Source organism: Gavia stellata, chromosome 33 (assembly GCF_030936135.1).
Source record: "Gavia stellata isolate bGavSte3 chromosome 33, bGavSte3.hap2, whole genome shotgun sequence".
In the NCBI taxonomy this organism is placed as follows: domain Eukaryota; kingdom Metazoa; phylum Chordata; class Aves; order Gaviiformes; family Gaviidae; genus Gavia; species Gavia stellata.
The window spans coordinates 2,196,200-2,222,367 of record NC_082626.1 but is presented as its reverse complement, the minus strand read 5'-3'; the positions used below and the strand labels follow the sequence as shown (position 1 = coordinate 2,222,367).

General features: G+C 59.4%; 2 protein-coding genes across 2 annotated transcripts; one reads left to right on the top strand and one right to left on the bottom strand.

Annotated features, from left to right (window-relative positions):
* Window positions 1-14: 14 nt before the first annotated feature.
* HDGF (heparin binding growth factor) lies at window positions 15-7,091 on the bottom strand. The gene is made up of 6 exons (XM_059832317.1): window positions 6,965-7,091; window positions 1,066-1,142; window positions 780-918; window positions 490-672; window positions 202-413; window positions 15-49 (listed from the first exon to the last, which is right to left on the bottom strand). Exons 1-6 carry the CDS (start codon window positions 7,049-7,051, stop codon window positions 43-45), a joined length of 705 nt encoding a protein of 234 aa, XP_059688300.1. The 5' UTR covers window positions 7,052-7,091; the 3' UTR covers window positions 15-42.
* Window positions 7,092-11,940: 4,849 nt separating this feature from the next.
* Window positions 11,941-19,503, top strand: PRCC (proline rich mitotic checkpoint control factor). The gene is made up of 7 exons (XM_059832260.1): window positions 11,941-12,501; window positions 15,132-15,179; window positions 15,625-16,209; window positions 16,807-16,902; window positions 17,820-17,963; window positions 18,331-18,396; window positions 19,022-19,503. Exons 1-7 carry the CDS (start codon window positions 11,941-11,943, stop codon window positions 19,106-19,108), a joined length of 1,587 nt encoding a protein of 528 aa, XP_059688243.1. The 3' UTR covers window positions 19,109-19,503.
* The last annotated feature ends 6,665 nt before the right edge of the window (window positions 19,504-26,168 follow it).

Below are 26,168 nucleotides of genomic sequence, written 5' to 3'. Positions count from 1 at the left end.
GGGGAAGGGGCAGGCGGGAAGATCAGCTCGCCAGGGAGGCCGCTACAGGCTGCGGGAGCCAAGAAGAGACCCGGGCGCTCAATCACGGACCCCGCAGCACCGGGACCCCCCTCTCCGCACCGCCGGGGACGATCCCCCGTGCCCGGGATGGGCAAGGAGGAGCCCGGCTGTTGGGGCTGGGGGTCACCGCACCACCCTCACCTCTCCTTGTGATCTCTGACCTCCTCCGCGCCCGCCTTCTCCTTGCCCTCCTGCTTGGCTTCGTTGGCGTCCGGCATGCCGGCGGCGTCGCTGTTCTTCTCCTTCTCCCCTTCGGCCGGGTTGGGTTTCGGCTCCTCCTTGGGGGCCTCTTCGTTGTCTACCTTCTTCTCCCCTTCCTGCCCCTCCGCCTCCTTGGTGCGTTTGGGGGAGTCCTGGGCGGGGGGGAGATTGGCTCAGCCCAGCCCCGAACCCCACCTCGACGCGTCCCCGTCCCCAACGTCCCCTTACCTCCAAAGCATCTTCCGCTTTCCTCTTGATCCCGGCTTTCTCGTTCTTCTCCTTGGACTGCTCATCGATCACCAGCTTCCCCTCCTCATCGCTGCTGCCCTCTGCGTTGCCCTTCTTCTCCCCGTCGCCCTCCGGCTCCCGCTCCGGCTCGGCGTCCTCGGGGCAGGTCTTCTTCTGGGTGGGCTGGAGGCAACACGGGGGACTCGCAGAGGGGGACCCAGGAAGGGGGAACAGGGGGGAAGGAGGGGGACGCGAGGCGCTGGGATCCCCCCCCCCAGCTCGTGACCCACCTGATAGCCGGAGGCTTTGACGGTGGGGTTGTTCTCGATCTCCCACAAACCTTCGCTGAACCCTTTCCGTTTGTTGGGTTTCCCAAACTTCTCCTTGCATTCTTCGTAGGGGAAGAGGTCTTTGGGCCCCAGGAACGCCCTGCGCGGGGAGAGGGGAAGCAGTGAGGGATGGCAGCCGGGGGGGGGTGTCTCACCTCTCCCCAAAACCCCCAGGGCCATTCGGAGGGGTCGATCCGTTAGTGCCCCCCTCAGCCACATCTCCCGGGTGTGCCGGGGCCCTACTCACGTTTCGTGGGTCCCAAAGAAGAAGACTTGGTATTTATTGGAGGAGGATTTTACTGCAGCTTCCGGCATCTCGTCGATCTGTGTGACACAAAGGATGGGGTGAGAATCGGGGAGGGCAGAGCCCCGGCTCCCCCCGCCACCGGGATGTCACCCACCAGCTGGGACACGGGTGTCCCACACGCCGCATCCGAATGACCGACCGACACTGCCCAGGGAGGGAGGAAAACATTATTCCTCAGGAATTCACCCACCGGCCAGCGACACCGCGGGCGAGAACAGTGGTTAATAAAACAAGTGGCTGTGCCCACCGGTGCCGGGTCTCGGGGGGGGCTTCCCCTTCTCCCACCCGGTGGGGACGGCCGAGGAGCGGCCGCCGTAAGCTCTTGTCTAGACCGGCTCAGACACATTTAGCTCAGCAAATTTGTGTGAGAGGCGTGCCGGTGGCGCCGGTGAAGCCAGAGGCATCGCCTCCAGCCCTGGGTTGGGACACGGGGATGTGGGGTGGGGGGGGAAAAGCCAGGAGGTATTGGGGTGCCCGGTGATGCCATCCTGCTGCTGGGACCACCCTCTCCACAGCCAAAATGGGGTCACCGGCCATGGGGTGAGGACCATGGGGGTCCGTGAGCAGCCGGCGCCGACCCTGTCGGCAGGTGCCATTTCACCAAGCGTGAATATTCCCGAGGCGCCAAGCGGGAATAGAGCGAAAGCGATTCCGGCTGCTTTTTATAGCGTCTAAAAATAACCCCCCCCCCCACCTCCAGCCAGCGCGAGGAGCACAGCCATAAATTCCCCGAGAAAGCCTCAAAGGGAGGTGGAAGGAGCCGAGGGAGGATGCAGGTGGGGGGCTCGGGGCGGGTGCCAGCGCGTTGCCGGGCAGGAAGGTGCCAGAGCCGGCAGCCAGGGTGCTGGGTCCCGTTCCCAGCACGCTGCTGACTCACGGCACGACCTTTGCTAAGTCACTGCCACCCCCCCTGGCTTGCCGAGCCTCAGTTTCCCCAGTCGGCGGGGCCAGCGCGGAGCCGGGGTGCCAGTGGCAGGGCTGCCACTGGGTTTTTTTCTCCCCCTTCCTCCCAGTATGTCACCGACCCGTCTCAAATGCGATGCTCAAGGGCCAACCTGGCCAAGGGTTTCTCCCAGTTTTATTCCCGGAGCTGGGAATACCGTGCAGCTTCATTCCCCAACATCCAGGAACTAACACATGCCGTTGTGCCGGGTGGCAATGCCGGCATGGCCTCAGGGGCAGGCGGGTGGGATGGGATGGTGGCAAGGGGCTCTGTGCAGGCACCGGGACGCAGTGGGCAGTCGGTGTGATGTCCCATGCACGGTCCCCGCTCCCAGAGAGCTAGACCAGCGTGGGATGCGCTTCCGTGCCATCCCCATTGCCTAAATGTAGGTCGGGGCATCCGGCTGTCCTCCTGCATCCGTCTTCCAGCTTCCAGGGTGCGTTTTGGGATCGGTGACGTGCCTCCACCCAGCACCCCAGGGCTCCCAGCACCACCGTCCTGCCTGGAAGCCCCCCTGGTCCCCCCATCCGGCACTCCCAGTTGCACGGAGGTATTTTGGAAGCAGGGACAGGGTGAGTGGAGATGGTCCCTGGTGGTGCAAAGGTCGGTGTCGCCCTCGCACCGGCCACCACGCCCCGGCGGGACCCCTGCCCGCCAACAGCCCCCCGGCGCTTGCCCACCCGAGCCGCCACCCCCAGCTGGATTTAAAACCTCCTTCCCCAAGGAAAGGCGGCACACGCGGCGTCAAGGGCAGCGGGGACGGCTGCCTCATGGCACTGTGGTCCCCGAGCCCACTGCTGCCCGGCCCCATCCCCACGCCAGGAACCGTCCTTGGCCAAGGTCGCGGCACAGCCGAGGGACGGGCAGTGGTGGGCCCAGCACTGGGGAAAGTTCCTGTTCCCCCCCCACGGCCGATCCACACGGCAGCTGGGATCGACTGCCCAGCCCGTCCCCGCGAGAAACAGCCCCTTATCTGCCCCTTCTCCACCCAAACCTCCGTCCCCGGAGAAAAGGATGCGGCATCTCTAACTGCAGGGGCGGGTGGGGAAGTTGGGGCGCGGGGAGATACGGGGAGGCAGGCGAGACACCCCGGTGGGGACGCCGATAGCAGGGGCAGGCGCCGGGGGGGCTCACGCTGCCCAAAACCAAAGAGCTTCGCTCTCATGGGAGGGCTGGGGCTGTTTGGAACCCCCTCACCCCCCCTGGAGCCCCCCACCCACCCAAGGCCAGGGCCTTGCAGCCCACCCGGCCGCCAAACTGCCCCGTGACGGTTGCCCGGGGCTCGAGGCACCGCCATCTGTTTGTCCGACATTCTGTTTGTCCGATATTCTGTTTGTCCATCCCTGGCGCTCGCCGGAAAGGTGGCAAGGGGGGGGGGGGGGCGTGTGCGTGTTTACAGTACACGTGTGCCCATCGCCGTTCCCCCCCGCCAGCTCCTGCGAACGGCACCGGTGTCACCAGCCCGGACCCGCGGACCACGGGGCTGGGGGGGTATCCGGAAACAAGAGGCTGGGACAGGCCCCCCGGGAGGGAAAGCTCCGGAGCGTGACAGGGGAGGGACGGGCACGTACCCCGGCGCGGACTCTGCCCCCAACCTCTGCACTTGACCTTTGCAACGGGTCCACGGAGGGCGAGCGGAGCAAGGCTGGGAGCTGCCCACCCCCTGCCTCAGTTTCCCCACTGCTGGATGAAGGCTGGCAATGAGGAGTCGGCCGTCACGAAAGCGGAATTAATTGATGTGGGTCACACATGGCTGAAAAAGCACGTGGGGGGGCACACGCAGGGGCATCTCTGAGCCCCGTGGCCACTGCCATGTACACACCCAGGGCCACCCCCAGCCCAGGGGACATTGCTGTGGCCCCATCCCAGTGCCCAGGGCTGGGCACTGAGCTCGCCTGGCCTCGGTGGTGTGACGCCGGGGCAGAGCCCCATGGCGGTGGGCTTCTCCCGGCACCGGGGAGCCCCGGGTCCCCGCTGCCGGCAGTGAACTACCCCCTTTCTTCTCGAAACAGTGGCAACGTGTACAGCGGCCGGATCCGACCCAGCAGCGAGGAGCCCTCCACCTCCCCTCCACCCCCACGGAATGCCCGGCGATGGGAACAGGAGGTGCTCAGGGAGGGGGATGCCAGAGATTGCGGGACCCCCGGCGCGGTGCTGGCCCCTGCCACGCTCCCACACCATGCCGGCGGGCTGCACACAAGTCATGGGCTGTAAGGAAGAAGGGCTGCGGATCCGGCCACGGCAGCAGGGAAGCACTGACGGGCAGGCGACGGCGAGGGTCCAGGCGGTGGGGACCCCACGGAGCCGGGGCGAGGGAAAGAGGATGGCTCCGTGTGCTGGAAGGCAGGGCTCCCGCTCTGGGCGCTGGTGACTCATCTGCCTGCTTTCGTGCCTCAGTTTCCCCTCTATTTGGTGCTGCCCCTCTCATGGAGGGGGTTCCACTGACGGGGGGGGCTGAGCTGCTGGTGTGGGGAGACGGTGCCAGGCGCCGTCTCCCCGGGGGGACCGCGAGCGCCGTCCCCAGAGCATAGGCCAGCTCCCCGCGGTGCCCCCGGCTCTCCCCCCTCCATTTCTTCCCTCGCCGTTCCTTTCTGCTCCAGCCACACCTGGTTGGGAACAAATATCCCAGCGAACGCCACGCGCAGCCGGGTAACGTTTCGTCACAGCACCTGATTAGTCACGGGCAAACCCTGCCTGCTGCACCCCCACCCGCGATGGCACCCCAAAACCCACCCCGTTCAAGCCAGTAGCTCCCCCCGAGCTTGGGGAGGGCAGCCTTCCTCGACCGCCCGCTGTTTTTGGAGGGGGGAAACCTACTCCCCGCCTGCCTGAGCGGCCCCGAAACGCTCCTGCCATGATGGTGGCGGTGAAACCGGCTGCTGGGAGCCCAGCACAGCGTGAAACCCGAGCGGGCCCGGCCCCGCGCAGGACACGCAGGCGCTAATTTGGTCTCCGGGAGCTCAGCCCGGCACGAGGCTGCGCGAGCCCCGACCTGGCTTCACCCCCCCCTCCGTCCCCGTAGCGATGGGGTGCGACGGAGCACCCATCAGAGCGGCTTTTTGGGAAGCGGGGCCAAACCCCGCCGAGATGGGATGGGTGAAGGAGGACGAAGCAGCGGGTGGGCGTTGGGGGCCAGGGGAGCATCGCTCCCCCTCTCCGAAAGGGAAGCGGTGGTGGAAGCAGGCGCCGGGCTCCCAGGGATCCCTCCGGCTCCTCCTCGCAAAGCCGCTTTCAAACGCGCGTTGGGAGGCCAGTGCCAAATCCGAACGCCTCCCCACCCCCTCCCGGCCTCCCCGCCAGAACCCTACAAACCAAACAAAAGTTATTCAAACCCGAGGAGGGGAAGGAGGAGGGGATGGAGGGGGGGGGATCCTCGGCCTTTAAAGCCCGCTGCGCTTTGCGATTCCTCCCCGTTTCGGTTTAATTTGGGGTTTGCCGGTGGCCCAGCGCCCTTTGCAGCAAAGCCCGGTGGGGAGGGTGGTGTGTGTGTGTGGGGGGGTGGCGGTGGGGAGAAGCGGGGGGGAACACTCCAAGGAAATATTAAACTGCATCATCAACCGCTTAAAAATAACCAGCGGTGTGTTCTGTAGCCAGAGCTTCCCCACGGCCACCCGGCCGAGCCGCCGCTCAGCCACCCGGGGAAGGATCAGGCCCCGATGGCTCTTGGCGAGCGTGGCCGAGGCGCTTTATCCCGAGGGGGGGACCGGGTGCGTGGTACTGAACACAAGCCCCCCCCCCCCAGATGCTCGGGGACCCCCTGCATCCACTCGACACCCAGGACCGCTGCTCGGGTGGGAGCAAGCCGGGCGGTGGGCCTGGCAGACACCGAGTCCGGCACCCCGCCTCGACACCCCCACCCTTCCCCCCGTGGGGTGTGTGTGTCCCCCCCCCGGTTCTAAGTCTTCAGGAATTGATTTTTGATATTGATTTGTCAAAGCCAAACTCCCAGCGAGCGCTGGCACCTATTTGGCACCCGGGGCCCCGGTGAGAGGTAAGGCCACGCGGGACCCGGGGGACACACTTGGGGACGCGCTGGCAAAGCAAGAAGGGATGGGGGGGGGGGGGGTGGCTAAGCACCCCCCCCAGTCTCCCCCAAATCACGGGTGAAGTGGAGCAGCGAGTCCCCGCAGCGGGAGCCTCCCCCACACCTCGCGGGGGTCCCGGTGCCCCCATGGAGCGGGGGGGGGGCCGTGGTGCGGGAACGGGACACCCCCCCCAGGGCCATACCGGGGCGCGGGGGGGGGGGTCACCCCGGGGAGGAGGCGCGGGTCGGCCTCGTGCTCCGGTGCAGGATGCGGCCCAGGTCACGGCTTCATCCCGCTGCTCGGGGTGGGGGGGGGCTCGTCCTGCCCCGTGGGTGCTGCTGCGGGCACCCAAACGAGCAGGAGCAACCCGGGCCGGGGGGGGGGGTGCTCCCCACTGCCACGCGGTGGCAAAAGCCCCCACCCGTGACCCCCCCACCTGTCTCTGCCCCCCCCCCCGGGAGGGAACCAGCACAAAAGGGGTCCGGGACGTTGTTTCCAACACCTTAACCCCCCCCAAACCCAACAGAATCACCAGAAAGCGCGTTCCCCCCCCCCCCCCCAACCCCCCCGGTAACGAATAACCCCCAACTTTTCCGCCCCGGGGAGCGGGGCCCGGCCTTACATAAGGTGCCGGTAAAGTTGGATCCAGCCGAAAACCGGCAGCCCCCCCCCCCCCCGCCCCAAGCTACACCGGGGAAGCCTGACCCCGGTGCGGGTCCCCCCCCCCCCGCCGCTGCAGCCCGGCCCCGGGACACCGGCTGCGGCGTGCGGCCGGCCGCGTTATGCAACGGGGAGCACCCGGGGGGGGGGGGGGGGGAACCGGTGGGACCCGTGGCCTTCCCCCCCCCCCGTTCCTTCCCCGGTTCCTTACCCGGGCAGGCCAGTGCGGGTAACCCTTCATCTTGGCGAAGACCAGGTCCCCGCATTTGTATTCCTTCTGCCGGTTGGACCGGGACATCTTGGCTGGCGGCTCCTCCCGGGAGGAACGGGGAGGGAAGGGGGGGGGGGGGGGGGCGGGCAGGGGAGAGGGGAAGGGGGGGGTTAAGGCTGAAGTTTGGGAGGCAAAACGCGGCGAGGTAAGGATTAGCAACAAAAAAAATAAACTAATACTAAAAGGGGGGGGCGGAAGGGAAGCCCCCCAGCGCGGCGGGCCCGGCGGAGAGCCCGGGGCGGGGGGCGGCGGCAGCCCCGGCCCGCGGTGCTAGGAGCGGCGCGGCGCGGTGGGTCCGTGCCCCATGCGGTTGTTTGTGTTTGAAATTCAATTGCTCCCTCCCTCCGCCACCCCCCCACCCCCCCTTCCTCCTCCTCCTCCTCCTCCTCCTCCTCCTCCCGGTGGATGCGCTCGGAGGTTCGGCAGCGCTGCCTTACACAGACGCACCCACCCACCGACACCCACGGGTGAGCGGAGGGTGCCCCAGCCGGGCTGGGCTTGTTGCCAAATAACCCGGCTGGAAGGAGGCAGCCACGCTTGCCGTGGTGCAGAAAAAAAAAATAAATAAAAATAATCCCACAACAACCCCAAAACCCCCAATTAATCATAAAAATATCTCCAGCTGCAGGTGGTTTTGGGGGTCTGGGGGTGCCTTCAGCTCAATTTTGGTGAATAAGCGTGGATGTGTCACGAGGAACAAGGACACAGCCCGGCATGGGCACCCCGGCATGACAGCGGAGGGACGCCTGGCCATGGGCTCGCCCCTGCGACCCTGGAAATGGAGGGGTCCAGTGTAAAACAATGTAAATCCATGTAAAACTAGTGTAAACCCAGTGTGAGACAGTGTAAATCCATGTGAACCTGTGTAAAACCAGCATAGAATAACATAAAACCATGTAAAACCAGTGTAAACCCATGTAAAACCAGCGTAAAATAACGTAAACCCAGTGTAAACCCATGTAAATCCAGTGTGAGACAGTGTAAACCCATGTGAACCTGTGCAAAACCAGCATAAAATAACATAAAACCATGTAAAACCAGTGTAAACCCATGTAAAACCAGCGTAAAATAACATAAAGCCAGTGTAAACCCATGTAAACCCAGTGTGAGACAGTGGAAACCCATGTGAACCTGTGTAAAACCAGCATAAAGTAACATAAACCCATGTAAAATCAGTGTAAAACCAGTGTAAACCCATGTAAAACCAGCGTAAAATAACGTAAACCCATGTAAACCCAGTGTAAACCCAGTGTGAGACAGTGTGACCCAGTGGAAACCCATGTGAACCTGTGTAAAACTAGCATAAAATAACATAAACCCACGTAAACCCAGTGTAAACCCGTGTAAGCCCAGTGTGAGACAGTGTAAACCTATGTAAAACCAGCATAAAATAACATAAACCCATGTAAAACCAGAGTAAAATAACATAAACCCATGTAAAGCCAGTGTGAGACAGTGTAAACCTGTGTAAACCCAGCATAAAATAACATATACCCATGTAAAACCAGTATAACACCAGTGTAAACCCATGTAAAACCAGTGTAAACCTGTGTAAACCCATGTAAAACCCATGTAAACCCATGTAAAACCAGTGTAAACCCGTGTAAACCCGTGTAAACCCAGTGTAGCGGCATCCCCCAAACTCCACATCCCAGCTGCAGTGGAATATGTTGTAGGAGAAGTAGGCCAGCCTTTAAAAAGAAAGAAAATAAACAATTGGGAGCATTTCGTGCCCAAGCACGGGCCGCCTCGGGTGCGCTCCCCCCTTTCGCCTAGAGCAGAACAGGGAAAGCATTTTTCTTCAGAAACACCCCGTTCTGCAGAGCCCGGACCAGAGGTACCGGGATTACTCACGACGCGAGAAATTAAGCGCGTAGGAAAATCTTTGCGTGCCTGGGGAGCAGGCTCAGGCCGGCCGGCCAGGCTTGGCACGGGGGTTAGGGGGTGAGTAAGTCACCAGATGAGTAAGTCGTCACCTCGGTCTCCTTCCGCCCCCAGCGCTGCTACTAAACGCGTCCAGGCTTCAGACTAAAAGCGGCGAAGCTCCGGGTGCTGGGGATTTCCTTGTCGGGGTGACGGGGCTCAGGCGGCAGCGGGGACGTTGTGCCAGGCGAGGCTGGGTCCTCCCGGATGCGACGGGTGCAAGCCTGGCCCAACCAAACACCTGTGATTAAATTAAGCACAGATTAAGCCGTTTGCAGGACTAGAACCTCCACCGTGACCCGGCAGTCAGGGTTCCAGGGCTGGACTCTTTTCCTTCCATCCCTCATGTGCTTTCCTTGGCTTAATTTCTCCTAACGAGCCGCAAAATAACACAAATAAATAATCACTGCCCAGGGGTGAGAGCCAGGCCTGAGGAATCTCTAGCTTAAACACAAAAGACGGACAAAGGGTGAGGGAAACAAAGAGTTCGCCCTCCTTCCGCGCAGCGAGAGCAAGACCTTGCTTAAACTCCGTCCCTCCTATCTCTGCCGGGGTTATTGTTGGTTTGCCCCCGCAGAGGATGAGGACAGCCTCGCATCGAGGCTGCGGCGGTTTAACCTGCTCGCTCAGTGCTTCTCGGGGACTCGCTGATTTTACTTTTCAACAGACTCAGATGTTTACGAAAGAGTTAAAGAAACAAAAATCTACCGGGGAGATCCCAACACGTCCGCAGGATTTCAACCCAAGGGGTGCTTTGCTGGGGAAGTGACGGCACCGGGGCCTGATCCAGAAAAAATTCCCCATTTCCATCATACCGTGGCTGTTCTCCGTTTTGGTTTCCAGTAGATTCGGAGAGCAGGTGGGCAGAGCTGTAAAGGAAAGGGGCTTAAATATCTCCGTGACACCCTTTGGGGTTCAGGCCCCCTCAACAAGGGGTTCGCTCTTCCAAGTCACGGCTCACATGCACGTGCCACAGCCGAGGCAACGGCTCGCCGTTCCTGGCGGACAGGGAACCTGCAATCCCAGGGAAAGGGGTTTTCGCGCTGCCACAAAGAAAGGCTGACGCAGACAGGACCTTCTGCGAGCCAAACCGGCCCTGCGGCCGCAGGAACGTCATCGTCCTCCTCCTCCTCAGCGTCCTTGTGCCGGTATTGCTTTGCTCTCACAGGTCTTGGCTGTGTAAAGAGCGGGGAAAAAAATGTACCTGTGATTGTCACAGCTACTGAAGACCGCATTCACCCTTCTCTCTCGCTCCCAGAGGCCTCAATGGCTATTTTTAATACAGTATTTTTAATATAGTATTTTTAATACTCATCAGTTCCTCGGAAGAGGGCAGGAGGGGTGGGACAGGGCACGTTAGTTGGGTTTCACACTGTTGGAAATGATGAAGGGCTTGCATCACAGGCTACGCTTCTCATTTATCTTGATTTTGCTTTAATTACTTGTGCTAGTACTTGGCAGCAGCTTGGCAAATTACTTCCTTGGGCTTCGCGTTGGGGACCCAAATTCAGAGCCCAGCTTTCTTCTTATTAAGGCCAGAACAAAGCAGAAAGAGGTCGATGGAGTCAAACCTAAAGTCAGAGAAGAGCTAAAGGAACAAACAGGCTGTGAGGGAGTCCTGCCCAGGGCCACCGCTGCCACAAAAGAGAACTCCTATCTCCACCCCGCTCCAGCAAAGCTTTCCACCATGACTCAGAGCACTGTCTAGGCACGGCCCCTGCCTTAAAATTAAACAGGCAGGGATGAATAGGCAGGAAGGGAACTGGAAAACTGCCCCCCCCCCCCTCCACCCCCGTCGCTCTGTCCCCCTGCAGTGACACAGCAGCCCGGCGCCGGGGGACCCGCCGGCGGCTCCGGGCACGCCGGGAGCTGTAGTCCCCCGCTCCACGTCCCGGTTTGGCGATTAACTAAGCGGCCTGGCGGGCGGGGCGGGGAAACGGCCCGGGGAGGGCGGCGGGGAGCGCCGGGAGCTGTAGTCCGGGTGGGCGGCCCGGGGAGGGCAGCCGGGCCCATCACAGCCGGGCAGGGCGAGGAACCCCCGGGGGAGCCTGGGCAGCCCCGTGGAGGCAGGCGGGAGCTGACAGCAGGCCCCGGAGAGGCCCCACGAAGCCCGGGGGAGGTCCGCTTGTTCCTCCCCGGCTCTCCCCCGCAGAGCGGGCTCGGGCAGGCCCCCTCCAGCCGCCCCCCCGCCCAGCAGCCGTCACTAGGAATGGCTCTGAGCAGGCCGCACGGAGCCAGCCCTCCTCGGCCCATGGCTCAGCCCATCCCTCAGCCTCCTCGGAGGCTTTGGGCGGGGAGGCCTGGGCCCCTCGCGGCCTCCAGCCGGGCCAGGCCGCACTTTACCTCGGGGCCTGGCGGGGCCTAACTAGGCCTGGTCTGGTCTGACTAGGCCTGGTCTGGTCTGACTAGGCCTGACCCGGCTGGGCCTGACTGGGCCAGGCCTGGCCTTGCCCCTAACACCTCCCCACCCCTTCACCGACTCCCCCCGCCCCGTCCCGGCTCCCCGGGGCCTCCCCCCCCACCCAGCTCCCGTTCCCCCGCCATGTCAGGCCCCGCCCCGCGTCCCCCGGCTCGCGGGGCACGCCGGGAGCGGTGGTCCCGCCGGGCTGCCGCGCAGACTACATTTCCCGTGGTGCCGCGCAGCGGGGCGCGCTGGGAGGCGGGCGGCGGAGGCGCGCGGGGCACGCCGGGAGTTGTAGTCCGGCGACGCTGAGGCACGGGGAGGGGGGGCGCTGCCGGCAGCCATTATCTGGGAGAGCGGCGCGCCGGGTGCGGAGCCGGGCGCTGGGCCGCCTCGCCGCCTCTCCGAGCCCGCGGCTCCGCCGCTGCGCGGGGGTGGGGCCGCCATGGCGGCTTAGCCTCGCCCCCGCCCTCCCCTTCCTCCCCGCTACGGTCGCTGAAGGCGCGGCGGCGGCGCGGCCTAGCCGGGAGGGCGGATCCTCGGCCTCGCGTAGCGGCTCCTGCCCGCGGAGGGCCGCCCTCCTCGGGGGGCCATGTCCCTGGTGGCCTATGCCAGCAGCGAAGAGGAGAGCGATGCGGAGGAGGCTGCGGGCGAGGAGGAGGAAGCCGCCGCTCCGCCTCCTGCCGCAACCCAGCAGCCCCCGGCCCGGGGGCTCTTCGCCACCTTGCCTCCCCCCAAAGCCCCCGTGATGCCCCCGCTGCCCCCGCCTCACCAGCCGCTGGGCAGCGGCTTCCCCCTGCTGCCGCCGCCCCACGGCGGGCCTCCCCCTCCTTTCCTGATGGGCCCCCCGCCTGGCATGAGGGGCTTCAGCACCCCTCCGCCGGGCATGAGCCCGGCCCAGGCCTCGGCCGTCAGCCCGCCCGAGCCGGCCGCCAGCGGGAACGGGAGCGGGGAGCAGCCCAGGCTGGGGGGGCTCCTCCTGCCTCCCCCGAGGAACGCTGCCACCACGACCGCTGCCTCTACTCTCAACCTGCCCCCTCCTGTCTCGGCCTCTGCTGCTCTGCCCGGGGCTGGGGTGGATTTGAGCCTCCCCAAGCCAAAGAAGAGGACAGAGCCGGTTCGGATCACGGTGCCCGAGTTGCACAAGGGAGATGTGAGTATGAAACAAACCACCAACTCTGCCGGGGGGGGCCCCCCTCAAGCCCCCCTCAAGAAGGGGCGCCTTCATGCGTGAAATCCTCTCCCTGGAGCAATCCCCCCGTGGATTTGTTTGCCCATAAAGCACGGCATCTCTTTCCTCGCTCTCTCCCATCGTAATATAGCAAGGTACCAAAACCTATTGTTGTGCCATCGACGGGGAGATTTGTCTGGGCTGCCAGCCCTAATCCTAAAGCGCTTTGCAGAATTAAACTGATATAGAAACCTTATTTATAATCATAATACAGCAAAACCCAGATTATCTGCACCCTTATTTATTACTGAAGTTAACGAGTTGATGATGTGGAGCTGTATGGCCTTGCGTGGGGGTATCCCAAAAAAGTCTCTTCTTCTTGTTTGCTGTGCAATCGATAGATTTTCCTGTCAATTTATTGCTTATTTATCTAAAGGCTTCAGGCATCCTCCAGACCTTTGGGTAATCATTTTCCTCTTAGCTTGTGCTTTTTTGTGTTTGCAGTGCCCTGAGCCTTACGGGGCTCCTGAGCACTGAATCCAGACAGCCCTGTGGCAAGAGCAGGGAAAGGCAGGTCCCTGCCCCCCCCTTTTTTTTCCTGGGTGTCCCTATTGATCAGCTTTCCTCCTCTCCCCTCTGCTCTTTTGCTCTGGGACGGCACTGTCGTAGCGTGGAGGTGACAGTCGTGTGGCTGTGGCTGCGTCTGGCCTCGGTTGCTGATTCTGGTGAGACATGTGTGCCACTGGCTGTAGGAAGAGCTGAACTGCGAAGCTTCAGGTCATTTCCATGGGGACAGATAGCTCGAGGAGGAAGTTTGACTGTATGGATTTATAAACAGCATCGATTAATAGTGGTCTGTCAGCATCTTGGGGGCCTGGGGGAGCTGAAACAAAGTCAGCGCATCTCGCTTTGCTGGAAGAGTGGTCTGTGGGGGCATGGGGAGAGCGGGCGAGAGGACGTGGGCTTCCCGGCCGTCCCTGAACCCCACTGCTCGCCGATAACCAGCCCAGTTTGGCAAATTCCAGAGCCAGAACTCCTCATGCCGCAGCTCCCAAACACGGCAGAGGTGCACCAGGCAGTGGGATGCACAGCTTGCCCTTTTAGGCAAACGTTGAGGGATATCCCATTCTGTTGTACCCACTTTTTGCTTACTCACTTTCTTGCAGCGCTTTGGAACAGGCGCTTCATAATAAAGCAAGTGTTAGGGCTCTTCTCTTCCTTGCTCGTCATACAATTAATGAAATAAGCTTAAATGAAAGGAGATTTCCTCTTCTTTATCACCCCCCCTCTACGTTCCAGCGTATTGGCCTTGAACGGAAATACTGCAGGTTGTCACTGTCAAGCGAGTGAATGAATGTTGAAGGGAGAAAAAGTACCTTAAAACCACAGCTGGTCCAAGCGGTTCTGCTTTGGGATTCCTGGAAGTCCCTTGGCCTGTGACTGACGTCCTCGCTCGTTCCCTCTTTCTCCTTAAAATACCTCCTGTCCCTTTTGTTTGCACCTGTGGAGATGCTCCTGGGCAGTCTGCTTTATCTCCTCTCTCCCAGATGCAACACGCGGGTTTTATGGCAACTCTTGACTTGCCTTTATTTATGCATGTTCTTTGTCTTTGTCCTGTTTTATAATTTAGATAGTAAACTGGCAGAAGACCTTGTTTCCTGTAATCTCTTTAAAGTGCTCTGCAAAGCTATAAAACGATAAAGATGTTAAGGGCCTTTTCTGATGCCAGAGACGACCAGACTTTCTACTCAAGTTTTAAATAGATATTTAGCAACTCCAAAGTTATTGTGAACAATTCCCTGTTAATCCCTGCAGTGAATTTCTATACCCTTGCTTTGCATGGTTTTGTGCTTCCCCTCTATTAACATAATGGTGTCTGTTACTTTGAAAGGGAGCCCTGACCTTATGCTGTGCAGATTGTGTTCTTTGCCTTGCTCCAGGTTTATTTTCCTGTGATTTATAAAAAAAAAAAAAAAAGCTTGAGCTGTTAGCTCTCTAAATGCTAATTTCTGGCAGGAGCCAAATACGTAGAAGCTGAGTGTCTCTGCCCACCCGCTCTGCTTTGGAACAGCATTAAAAAGCCACCTTGAAAATTTGGAATTTTGGGTTGGTGAATCCTTTTTTTTTTGTTGTTGCATAAATGAGCTCAAGTGGGAGATTATTGTTTGGCTGTGGATGGATTGCTCTTACGAGATTTTTTTTAAGAGGCAGTGCTGACTTGTTTGCAAAGCTTCAAGTTTTATGGCAGAATGCAGCTGATTTTTCTGCCCCTGCCTGGGCCGCGGCAGACCCAGCTATCTCTAAATTTAGTGGTGAGTACTGTGGTCCGCTCTTACTGTAGACAGTTTATTTATCTCCAGTAGTAGTAACCGGAGCAGGCTTTTATCTCTCTTTGCCCTGACATAGATGCATCAGCAAGACTGTGAAAAAGAGCTTGACCGCATCCCAGTGTTGCTTTTTAGCTCGACTCTTGGCAGATTTTAAATCCAGATCCGCATTACCGTGATTCTTTGGCTAGTTCAAACTGAAGGTTAATAAATTGCATAGTGGGTGGGCTTTTTTCTTTTATTTTAATATCTCAAGTTGTGCTAAGCTCTGTTTTTCTTTCTCAGTCAGATTCAGAGGAAGATGAACCAGCAAAGAAGAAAAATACCCTTCAGGTAAATACCTAGGATATTCAATTAAACAAGTTTCATGGGAAGGAAGCGTTTGATTGTTACAGATCTTGGGCTTCCACTGGTGTAAATCAGCCACTCTGATTAGCACATGGCTTGTAGCGTCTAAAAATCCTGAAATCCCCTGGGTTGTCAAATCCCTTTTTTTTTGGGCAATTTCCTAAATGTAAATCTCAGAAAAACAGGCATTAATTTGGGACGTTGGCAGGTATTTGCAAGTACCACGTTTCCCTTAAAAGTCCCACTGGCCTTTTTGTGCAAGAAAGCCCTGCAGCGTGTTCAAAGTAGCAAACGATTGTGCTGAGCAATGGGAAACACATTAATGTTGTTAGAATTGGAGGAGATAATTGGCGGGGAGTCAGGAAAACTGCATAGTCTCACTCATTTCTCTTATTTCTGTCAACCATTTGCCCTGCATGAAACTTACCAGGGACGCGGCGAGGGCTCTGGCTTGTCAGCTTTGCTTCCTCAACCCAAAAACTTGACAGTGAAAGAGACCAATCGGTTACTTTTGCCCTACGCTTTCTCGAGGAAAGCAGGAGAAAACGCCTCCGACTCAAAGCCTGCTAAGGCCCCCACCTCTTCCTCCAAAACAAAACCTCTGTCCAAGCCGGCGGTGCCCACAACTCCTTCTCCGTCTGCCATCAAAGCTGCTGCGAAGAGCGCTGCCCTGCAGGTAACCAAGCAGATCACGCAGGAAGAGGACGACAGCGATGAAGAGGTCGAGCCAGAGAACTACTTCTCCTTGTCTGACAGGAGCGAGCCCGGCGTCGCGGGTGCCGAGACATACATGTACTCTGGCACAGTGGTGTCAGAGGACCCACCGCCCGGGACAGAGACAGAGCCCCAGTTCCAGGATGCTGCTGCTAATGCCCCTCTGGAATTCAAGACAGGCGCGGGCTCCAGCGGTGCTCAGCACAGCTGGGCACCCAAACCCGGAGAAGACTACGGCAGCCAGCCGTACAGCCAGTTCCCTGCCTACGGTGAGGCTGGCGTGGCTGGTGCATATTATCAGGTGGGTTCACTGACTGGGAGGTGAGGCTCTGAAAAGGCGTCTAGGACGAGGGGCTCCGAATTAAAGTTACTGGAGTAGGGTGCGCCTTGTGGGAATCTAATCTGTCTGAGTTAGCTGGGAGAAGGAGCGGAGATCCAGAGCACTTAGCACAACGGGATTCCTCTGGCACGAGAGCAGTAGATGCTCTTTGCTGGATAAATGTTTAATAGCTGCATTCGTTTTAAAATGCCCCTGCGCAACTGCCCCTTGTTGTTGTCAGGGTGCAGAATCGGGGCTCGCCAGAGCTGATGCCTGAAGCCAGGTTGTTTCTAGTAATTCAGCAAAGTATTCCTTGTTGAGTACCTCTGAAAAAATGCCCTGTGCTCTTCAGTAGTGCCAGAGTAATGAGATGTGATTAATGACTACTTCGGTCAGCCTTGGGAGCGGGTACACCTGTAACATACTGTACTCCCCGGAGGCTGAGTGAAATCCCTTAGGTGAAAAGGCAGCAGCTCACGGGGTGAGGTGCGTGATTCGGTGCTCCGTCTCTGTGTATGGTTGCTCCAGGATCGATCTTTCTTCGCTCTTGTGACAAACTGGTTTTCCTTTTGCTGACAGGATTACTACAGCAGCGGGTACTACCAGGAGATGGAACCAGCCCAGGCAGCGCCGCAGGAGATGAACACCGACTCCTCCTTCATAGACGACGAAGCGGTTGGCGCTTTACTGTCTCTCCCACTGTGGAGTTTGCGTTTAAGCTCTGCTAGAACGTAGGACCCTCTTGGCAGCCACTGCCCTGCCCCACCAGCACGACCTGTGCTTCATACCGAGTTGGGCTGGGTTGTCGTTCCGTGGGGTCCAGCGCTGTGTGGCGGGCACGTGTGGTGTCCTTCCAGCAGTCTGTGGGGCTGCTGCTCCGGATGGGTTTGCTTGCTTTATAAGTAGGTGATGTTTGTTATTTCCACCGAGCCCAGTCTCGTTCTCGTGAGGGGTATCTAGGGCAGACGAGGTGCATGGAGTGAAGACGTTGCTTGCTGAGGTGCAGATGAGCTACCGTTCAGATACCTTCATGGTACATCCTCTAGCAGAGCGGTGAATTCCCTACTTATTTCAGATGTTCAAAAACCCGTTTTAAAAAACGCTTTCCTATTGTTGATCTCATCTAGAAACTGCCAGCCTCGTTAGCTGAGCCAGTCAGTGCTGCAGAAGACAGTAGCCTGTCCGGTGCTCGCTTCTTTGAGGGAGCTCTCTGCTTTGGACGTCGATTTTTGTTACGGGAGGTGGATGTGTTAGCAGCAAAACTTCAGGTGCCTCCCTAGCACTTAAAATAAGAGACCCAGGAGTCCGAGGGTCTTCTCCCGAGCAAGACTGAAAGCAAGAGTAAATGCTCTTTAAATGCATAGGAAAATGAGATGATAACCTTCATGCTAAGTAGTTTTAAGATATTCTGATCTATAGCAAAGCGGAGCTCTCCTAAAGAAAAAAATCCTGTTTGGAAAAATGTTTGTTGATGTGGCCTGTCCCCTGCTCGGGGAGCTAAGGCTCAGACCCCATCTACCTTTACTTGTTTCAGGTTAGCGTTGGTGCGTCACGTGCGCCTGTAACTCCGGTTGTTTCTGTTCTTCTTTCAGTTCAAACGTCTGCAAGGCAAGCGGAATCGAGGGAGGGAAGAGATCAACTTTGTGGATATCAAAGGTGACGATCAGTTGAGTGGAGCCCAGCAGTGGCTGACCAAATCCTTAACAGAGGAGAAGACCATGAAATCATTCAGCAAGGTACAGGCGGGAAGGGAGGAGTGCTGGCTGGGATTTTGGAGACCTCTCTTCAGTTCCTGTTTCGGCCTGTTTCAGCTGGAGCTGTATTAGGTGCTCTGCAGTCTCCAGGGTGGGGGGACAGGGACCCTTGTGTTGTGTGTCGCATAAATAATTCCACGTGAGAGATGAGTAGAGCTTCTCAAAACACAGTCCCAGCGTGCAGGTAGTAAAGACCAGCCAGGAACTGCTTCAGCCTAAGGAATCTGCCCAGAGCCATTTAATATGAAACAAATGCTTCTTGAAACAGCTTGTGCAAGCTCTTGTCTTGTTTCGCTCTCTGGGTCAGTATCTTTCCAGGCTTAACAGTTCACCTGCTTTTGCTTTCTAGAAAAAAGGAGATCAGCCCACGGGACAGCAAAGGAGAAAACACCAGATCACATACCTGATCCATCAGGTGAGTGGCCTCCCTTTAGCGTGGAAACCCATCCAGGCAGAATTCCAAGGCTTGATGGTCGACAGCATGAGGCAGAGGTGGTGGAGCTGCTCTTCCAGCAGCTGGGGACCAGGGGCCGTCCCTGACCCAGAGCGCCCCGAGCCCTGGCTGAGACCCGCGGTGGCTCTGACGGGGGGACGGAGGCGGCCGTGCCGCGGGATCGTCCAGGCCACCACTGTCCCAGATAGCCTTGTGATAGCAGCGCCTTGGCCCTGAGAGTGTCACAGCACTGAGCTTCTAGCTTGCTTTTTGCTTTGCTTCGCCCTTCCCCTCCCGCCAAGCTCCAGTGTGTGTGTGTGTGGTTGAGTGCGTTACGAGACTCTCTGCTCCCTAATTCCGCACCGCTGCCGGGTGGTTAGTAAGCTGCTGCTGAGACCGTCCCACAAGAGAAGCTGCGTTTCAGCATGAATGAAATGCCTGTGCATCCCAATTAATTCAGGCCTCTGTCAAGATAATTGTGCTAACTCCTGTAACGAGGCTTCTCGCTGCAGCACTCTGTAATCCCCGTCAGCAGGGGCAGAGGAGGGTGAAATACTGCTGAGTCAGTGAGCAGCAACGCTGATGTTAATCTTCTCGATTTCTGCAGGCGAAGGAAAGAGAACTGGAACTGAAAAACACATGGTCTGAAAACAAGCTCAGCCGACGTCAGACTCAAGCCAAATATGGATTCTAACACCTCTGTCCCGCTTTTTGGCTCTTGTCCCAGGTGACCTGCTGTGTCAGACTTCTCCTGGCCTTCTGGAGATCAACCAGGCCCCGTGTAGAACGTGGTCTGCTCGGCGGCTGGGAGGATACTGCACTCCCCTGCCTGTCAGGAGAAAGGTTTAATGCAAGCTGGTCCTGAAACTCCACCTGTAATCTTTCCCCTCCCTCCTCATAAACGATCATGTGGAAGGTTCAAATCAAGTCCGTTTCGTACGACTGATGGCAGGAAAGGTGCCTGGTGCAAGGCTCGGAGCTTTTGTCCTGTAGGTACAGGGGCTACTCCTCCTTCGACGTAGCCTTGCTGCTGGAACCTTAGGCAGACTGTCAATAAACTTCCAATTCCTACTTTGCTCCTTTCTTGGACTCGCTGTGCGTTGAGAGTGTAGTTTTCCTTTCTAAAAGACAGTGAGTTTCAAGAGCAAGCCTGGCTTTTTTTTTTCCTTTTATTTGAGACCTCCTCATGGCTGCTTACTCATGTCCGAGTAAATCCAGTGCTCCTCTCATGTGAATGATTTTGATATCTTCTTTTTTTCTTTCTGAAGTGTGGCTAAGTTAGTGTTTTTGTTCTCAGTTCCACTGGCCCGTATGTCTTGAACCGTGCTGAGGGGAAACTCCTTTACAGGTCAGAGCTTGCAATAGAAGTGAAAACGCCCTGAGTGTGGAATGCGCAAAAACCAGTGAGGATCTCTCGCCCAGCACCAGGCGCTGCTGAGGGCTTTTGGATAATGGTGATCGATGTGTGTATGTACGTTTCTTTTCCTTCCCCCCCCCTTTCCTCCTCCCCCTGACCCAAGGCCCGCAGCGCTGTACCAGCCTGTTCTCCAGACTTGTTGAACCGAGTGTTCCCAGCGTCGCACGGTGCAGTGCAGCTGGCGGCGAGCTCGGCAAGTGAAGCAGCAGTATTTCCTCTGAGCAGACACAGATGAAAGCTGCCAACTGTACGTTATTTTTTTTTTTTTTCAGCTTGTTTGTATCAATTCTGTTCCAATTAAGTGTTAACTTTACCCTCCTGGCTGGGAAGAGGAGACCGTGTCCAGCCTTAACTTTTTAAACTGAAATCTTTCTTTTATTTAAGGTATTAGGTCTAGGCAATACGACTGCAAATCATGCGCAGCCTTGCTGGCCAGAGCCACGTATCTTTAGCCAAATCTCTGTGGCCTCACTTAGTTTGTTGTTCACCAAAGCGTGTGATGCCGAAGGGAACAGAGAGCTGGTCTGGTTATTTAATTGACATTCCCACTACTAAGGGTTATATTTGTTGTAACTGCAGCTAAAACAGCTAATATTTGTTATTCCATTTGGAAAAACTCCAAGAGGTTGTTTTTCTCCTGTGTTACCTGTTAAAAACAAGCAAACAAACCCCCATGAATGAAGTCTTTTCTTAGAATATTTTAAAAATAATCTGATTTCTAGTTTAGTTCCCTGGATGTTTTAGTACTTTGCAGAGCCCATTTTGAGTATTTGAATGACCAGAATAAAGTTACTGTTGAGTAATTTATTCATATCTTATATGTACAGTGAAATCCTCTGAAAAGAGATTTGATAAAAGGAATAAACTTTTAAATGAACCGAACCACACCTGTTGCGGTCGCAAGGTGCTCGACTCCTTGCTCGAGGCATTGGCTTTCCTTCTTCCCTCCCCAGGAAGGCTGAAGCACCCGCGTTTGGGGGGCGGCCGTCTCGCTTTATTCACAGAGCGGACGCTGTTGCACTCAGCCGGTGACGAAACCCTTGACCGAGGGAGTTTGCCACATGAGGCCCATCTGGGGTGCGAGCCCCAGCAGAGGGTTGCGCTCGCTGCCGTGGATTCATCCGTTTAAAACGCCGAGCCTCACCCTCGGAGCATGGCGAGGCAGCTGCCAGCCGCAGCGGCGCCGGCGGGCTTTGCTGCAGCGTTGAAGGCAGAGCAGCGGCTGCGGGATGGGAGGCTCTGTCCTCTGGCAGAGCGCGTGCTCCCAAACTCTCCTTCAGCGGCCTCGGCGCGATCGGGGAGTCCTGGAGCGAGCCGAGAGGCTGAAGCTCACAGGTTCCCCTTTTTCTTTTTCCATTTTAGTGTGTAATGGCTCATTTTTAGCACTAGAGGGGAGTTATGAGGACGGGAATCATTGACTCCTGCTCTGCTTTTAGCCGTTTAAGAGCAACGAAAAGTAGGCTTGTGAAAAACGAAAGTGATTTTTCCGAGAGGTAGAAGAAAATGACTACAGCCCCGCAGCCCTCCCTTTTCCCTCCCTATCTTGATGCTCTGACACATCTGAGCGTGGGGCTTGGGCTGTCCTCGTGCACTTTCTGCTCCGTTTGAGGCCGGGTGCGCCAACTCAGCCCTGAGAACAACGTTGGCTCCGTCTTGTTTCGGACAAAACGATGAGGCCGGGGTTTTGCGTGCCGCTGGGTAGCACCGGGGTCGGCGTCACTGAATTTGGTCCTTGGGGTTGGTGCTATCCCGTGTTTTGTGGCTGAGGAAACAGGCAGGGCTCGGAGGTGTTGGCACTGGGCTGGTGACGTTTGGTGTGGCCCTGCCTGCCAGGCTGCTGTACTGCTCCGGCTTGTGGCCAATTTAATATCCGACTCTGGATGCACTAGCCGTGCCTGAAACCAGTCTCTGTTTTTACTGTAATAGCCTTTTCCGCCCTCATTCTATTAATAGAAATCTCTTTCTGAATGTGTTCAGAGAGAAATTAAATCCGTTCCCCTCTTAACTGTCTCGCAGGGTTTGGGAAGCAAGCTGCCGTGTCAGGAAGGGCGTGGGAATCCTAGCATGGAGCGGACTGGTATTGCTGGTAGTCAGTGGAGGGGCCAATGGCAGCCTCAGGTCTTTCCTCCCAGGTCCAGGGGCTTCCCTGGGTGGTGAAGGAGCCCGAGAGCTTCCTTTTGCCTGGGAGCTGGGTCTTGTCTCAGACCTACCTGCACGGGTGGCTTACGGACTCCTCAAAGCTGCTCGTAAACGTTGTCGGCGCCCTCCTGCTCTGCCGCAGCTGCGGCTCGCTTTGCGGCGCTTGTCCTCCGGCCGTAAACGGAATCGTCGAACTCCAGCCGAGGGTTCGTCGTCGTGCCCTGGGGAATTGAGATGAAGGGAAACGGCCGTGAGATCGTGTCTTATCGGGTGGAGGTTTGACTTGAGAGCCAGGACATGGTTGAAAGTTGGTCGGTCACCCTCCCAGCCCTTGGCTTTGCTCCCGCTTCGGCTGCGAGTTGGGGACGTGTTGCTCCAGCGTGGAGCCCTGGGTGGGGGACCCTCTTCTCCCTGGTGCGGAGCAAACCCTGACCCCCCAGCCTCTACGGGAGGTCTCGCTGAGACGTCGCATTGGGACTGGGCTCTAGAGCAACGACCGGCTCTATGGTGTGACCTGCTACGGGGAACGCACCTCCGCAGCCGGGCTGGAGGCTCCTCTCCCCTTCCCGGGTGCAGTGGGAGCTGCCGGGAGCTGCCGCCTCTTGGAGACCTGGCTAGACATGCTGCGAAAGAGCTGGCGGTGACTGCGGGATTTGGGAGGCAGCGTGGAGAAGGCGCCTCGGGCTCCCCTGGGAAGCGGAGCTGGCAAATCCTGCTGGGCCAGAGCCACCTCGGAGTAGATGTTCTCCTCAGGGCCGGCGCTGGGGCTCGAGCCCCGTCCCATGGCATAGAAGGGGATGGGCTCTTCTGGCTCGTAGCAGGTGGAGGGGCTGGGCGTGATGCCCTCGTGGGGCTCGGCGTAGGTGTGGAAGCACATGAGCTGCTGGTACTTGGCGTCGGCCGGCTCGGGGGGGACGGCTTCTTTGTGCACCTGAGCATGGGGAACTTCGGGACCTGCTCTGCCACCGGCGGGGCTGTGCAGCCCCTGAGCCGCGGCCAAGGAGCTGGCCTTGGCTGGGAGCGGCGGGGGGACGCCGGGAGCCTGTGGAAGAGATGGGACAGGTCGGAGGTGAGGGCTGGAAGTGGGTCCGGCGTGGATCCGTGGTGGCTGGGGCTGCGTCCCCCATCCCAGCTGCATCCTTCTGCCTCGCAAGAGCTTTGGCCTGGCTGCGGCTTCTGTCCTTGGGAAGGTGCCTGCCTTTACCTCCCTGGACGAGCCTCCCTCGGCGCTGGGCTCCGCGGGCAGTGGGGCGGCCGCCGCTGCCTGCCCGGCTCCCGGGGGCCCCTTGAAGACAGTGCTGTACAGCAGGAGGTTTCCTGGCGCTTCACTCGATGGGGAACACGCAGCATCGCTGCCGGCCGGGGTCCGCATCCCTCCTTGGGGCTCGTTGTCCTGCAATGAGAGGAGAGAGGTGCCGGCGTGGGTGCGTGGTCCGGGACAGACCTAGCCGGGTGCTGGTCCTACCTCGGGTGTGCTGCCTGCGGTTCGGCTCCTCGCTCCCCACTGGGATGCTGCAGGATGGCCAGGGTGGCTCCGGTGCCAACCCTGGCTTTGATTTTTGCCCAGCCATGATGCTTCGATTTCCCTTGGCTTTGATTTCCCCAGCTTGGGAAAATCCCCCCGCCATCCATACGGCAGGAATGACTCCCCTTTTTTTGGCTGCAGGGACTAACGAGGGGCCGGGTCCTCACCCATCCCCGCGGCACCGTCAGGAACTCGTGGTACGGTGTGATGGGGGCGGTGGCGTAGTGCCGCAGCAGGTCGGCCAGCTCGGCGTGGGCGCTCCGCTCCCCCAGGATCACGTACCGCCCGTCCGGCAGCTGGTCCAGGACGAAGTGCCGGCAGCGATCCCTGCCCCTGGGAGGAGAGGGGATGGGGTTGGCACAGCGGCTGGGAAAGGGACCGAGCGCCTCAGTCCCTCGGATGGGGCTGGGGAATCCCTCACCTGTAGGAGAGGACGAAGCCGACGGTGCTCTCGCTGAAGCGGACCAGGAAGCAGCCCGGGGGCTGATCCTGCAGCAGCTGCTCCGTCTCCCTGCGGGAAGGGGGCCCAGAGCCGCTTGCCATCACCCCTTTTGTGGGATCCAGGGGTCTAGCTCCCTATTTGGGAGCCCAGGGGATGCTGAAGGGACCAGCCGGTCCCCCACCTTGGCTTCCCCCGCCACTGCTCACCTCCGGCTGATGAAGCCATGGAACCAGGCTGGGAGCTCGCCCTTGGCCCCCAGCCTCCTGGCTTGCGTCTGCTTGAACCACAGCCTCGTCCGGGCACGCAGGGCCACCACCTCAGGCTGCGGGTCCCCCTCTGGTGTGGACCAGCCTGGCAGGGACGGCCAGGAGCCTGGGGGGACCTGGAGGGAAGGGGAGAGCGGCCGGGGGCTCGGGTGAGGACGTGCCCCGCAGACACTCTGCTCCTCGCATGGGGCTCCTGATGAATCCCAGGAGGACACGGTCCCCGTGGGTGCGTGAGCTCGGGGACACTGGGACGGGGAGCTGGGGGGGATGGACCCTTCGCAGCCCCGGTTCCTACCCTGCCGTCTGTGTCGTGGTGTCCTGGGGGCTGCTCTGCTCCCTGGGTCTGGACCGGGGTCGTGGTGGGTCCCGGCTTGGCTCTGGCTGTGGTGTCCTCACCGATGGGTTTGAAGGTGCTGAAGAGGGGACGGTCGTCATCCATAGGGTCCCCTGTTCCAGAGAGCGCAGAGAAACGGGCTCAGGGCAGCGAAGCCTCCTTCGGGACCTCGAGCTGGCCCTGTGCCCCATCGCTGCCCGCGGGGCACTGGGATGTGGGGGGGACTCCATCACCCGTCCCCGGGCACTGCTCTCACTCACAGCCTGGTTAAGCGTCGCCTTCACCTTGTGCCCCCCCAACCTGGGCCTCATCACCGGAGACCACCCCGGACCCACGCGGCGAGAAGGGACGATGACCCCGGGACCCCCAAGGAGAAAAGCCCCGGGCACCGGTGAGCTGGGTGGGGTGGAGAAGAGGGGAAAGCCTGGGAATCCCCCAGCCCCCCTAAAGTCCCCGGGCTGTGGGGTCAGGCCTGGGAAGGGGAGCGAGGCGACGGACATGGGGCTCTGCGTGCGGCCTCCGAGGGACCCCAAGCTCGGCCCCGAGCCGCCAACGCTCAGCAAAACAGCGTTAATCCCCAGCAGATGCTTGAGGGGGTGGAAGAGGCCGGAGCTGTGTCGATCCGGGAGGCAAAGCTGAGTCAGAGGAGCCGGTCGAGGCTCATCCGAGAGTGGGGGGATCCAGCGGGGTGAGGACGGCACCCTGTTTCTGTCTTTAACCGGCTGCGGCGCCCAGCCCGCCCCGGCGCCCGGCGGAAGGCAGGGAGGTGGTTGACAAAGCGAAACAAAACAACCCAACCGGCAGCAAACCAAGGCGGGGAGCGCCAGGGAGGCGAATTCGGGTCAGGTCCTTCCCCAGGCATGGCCAGGCAGTTGGGGACACTGTCCCCGGCTCGCGGTGCGTCCCCCAGCCGGGCAGGGGTGCTGGCCGGAGGCGGGGGGCTCGTCCCTGCTCCCCCCACCCCAGCACTTCGGCCTCGGAGAGGCGGCTTGGGGGGCTTTGCTCCCCGGGGATGTGATTCTTAAACCCCGCGCTCCTGGCGTGAGAATGGGTCAAATCGGACTTGAAACGGGGCTGAAGCCTGGCTTTGCTCCGTGAGCCCTTTCTGGGCTGGATTTCCCCCTCTGCCGGAGGTAAGACCTGGCTGGAAGGGCTGGGATGGGCAGGGGACCCCACTCCCTCTCTCCGCACCCCCTTGTCCTCTTGCCCCTTCTCCATCGCGCCTTTGGACAGAGGGAGCATCCCCGCATCGCCTGGCGCTTGCCCGTCCCGAGTCTCCCTGCTCGGGGTTTGCTCCTCGGCCTTTTTCCTCCCATCCCATCCCCAGTACAACCCCGGAGAGACCCCAGCCCCGATCCCCCAGTCCTGGCACCTACCTCTGCCCGGCCACGCAGGGACCCAGGAGTCCATGACCGGAGCCGCCGGCACGGGCAGGGTGGGCAGCGCTGCTGCTTTGCCTGCGCTCGCGCCTCGGCTGCCTGCAAAGGGCAGGAAGCAGCGACCGAAGCCGCAAGAGCCTTCGCCTGATGGGGAGACGTCATGGGAGGGTGGCAGGATGACACTGGGGTGACACCCAGGTGAGACCGGGACCCTCGGCACGGGCTGGGCTGTGGCAAGGAGGGGGGTCCAGC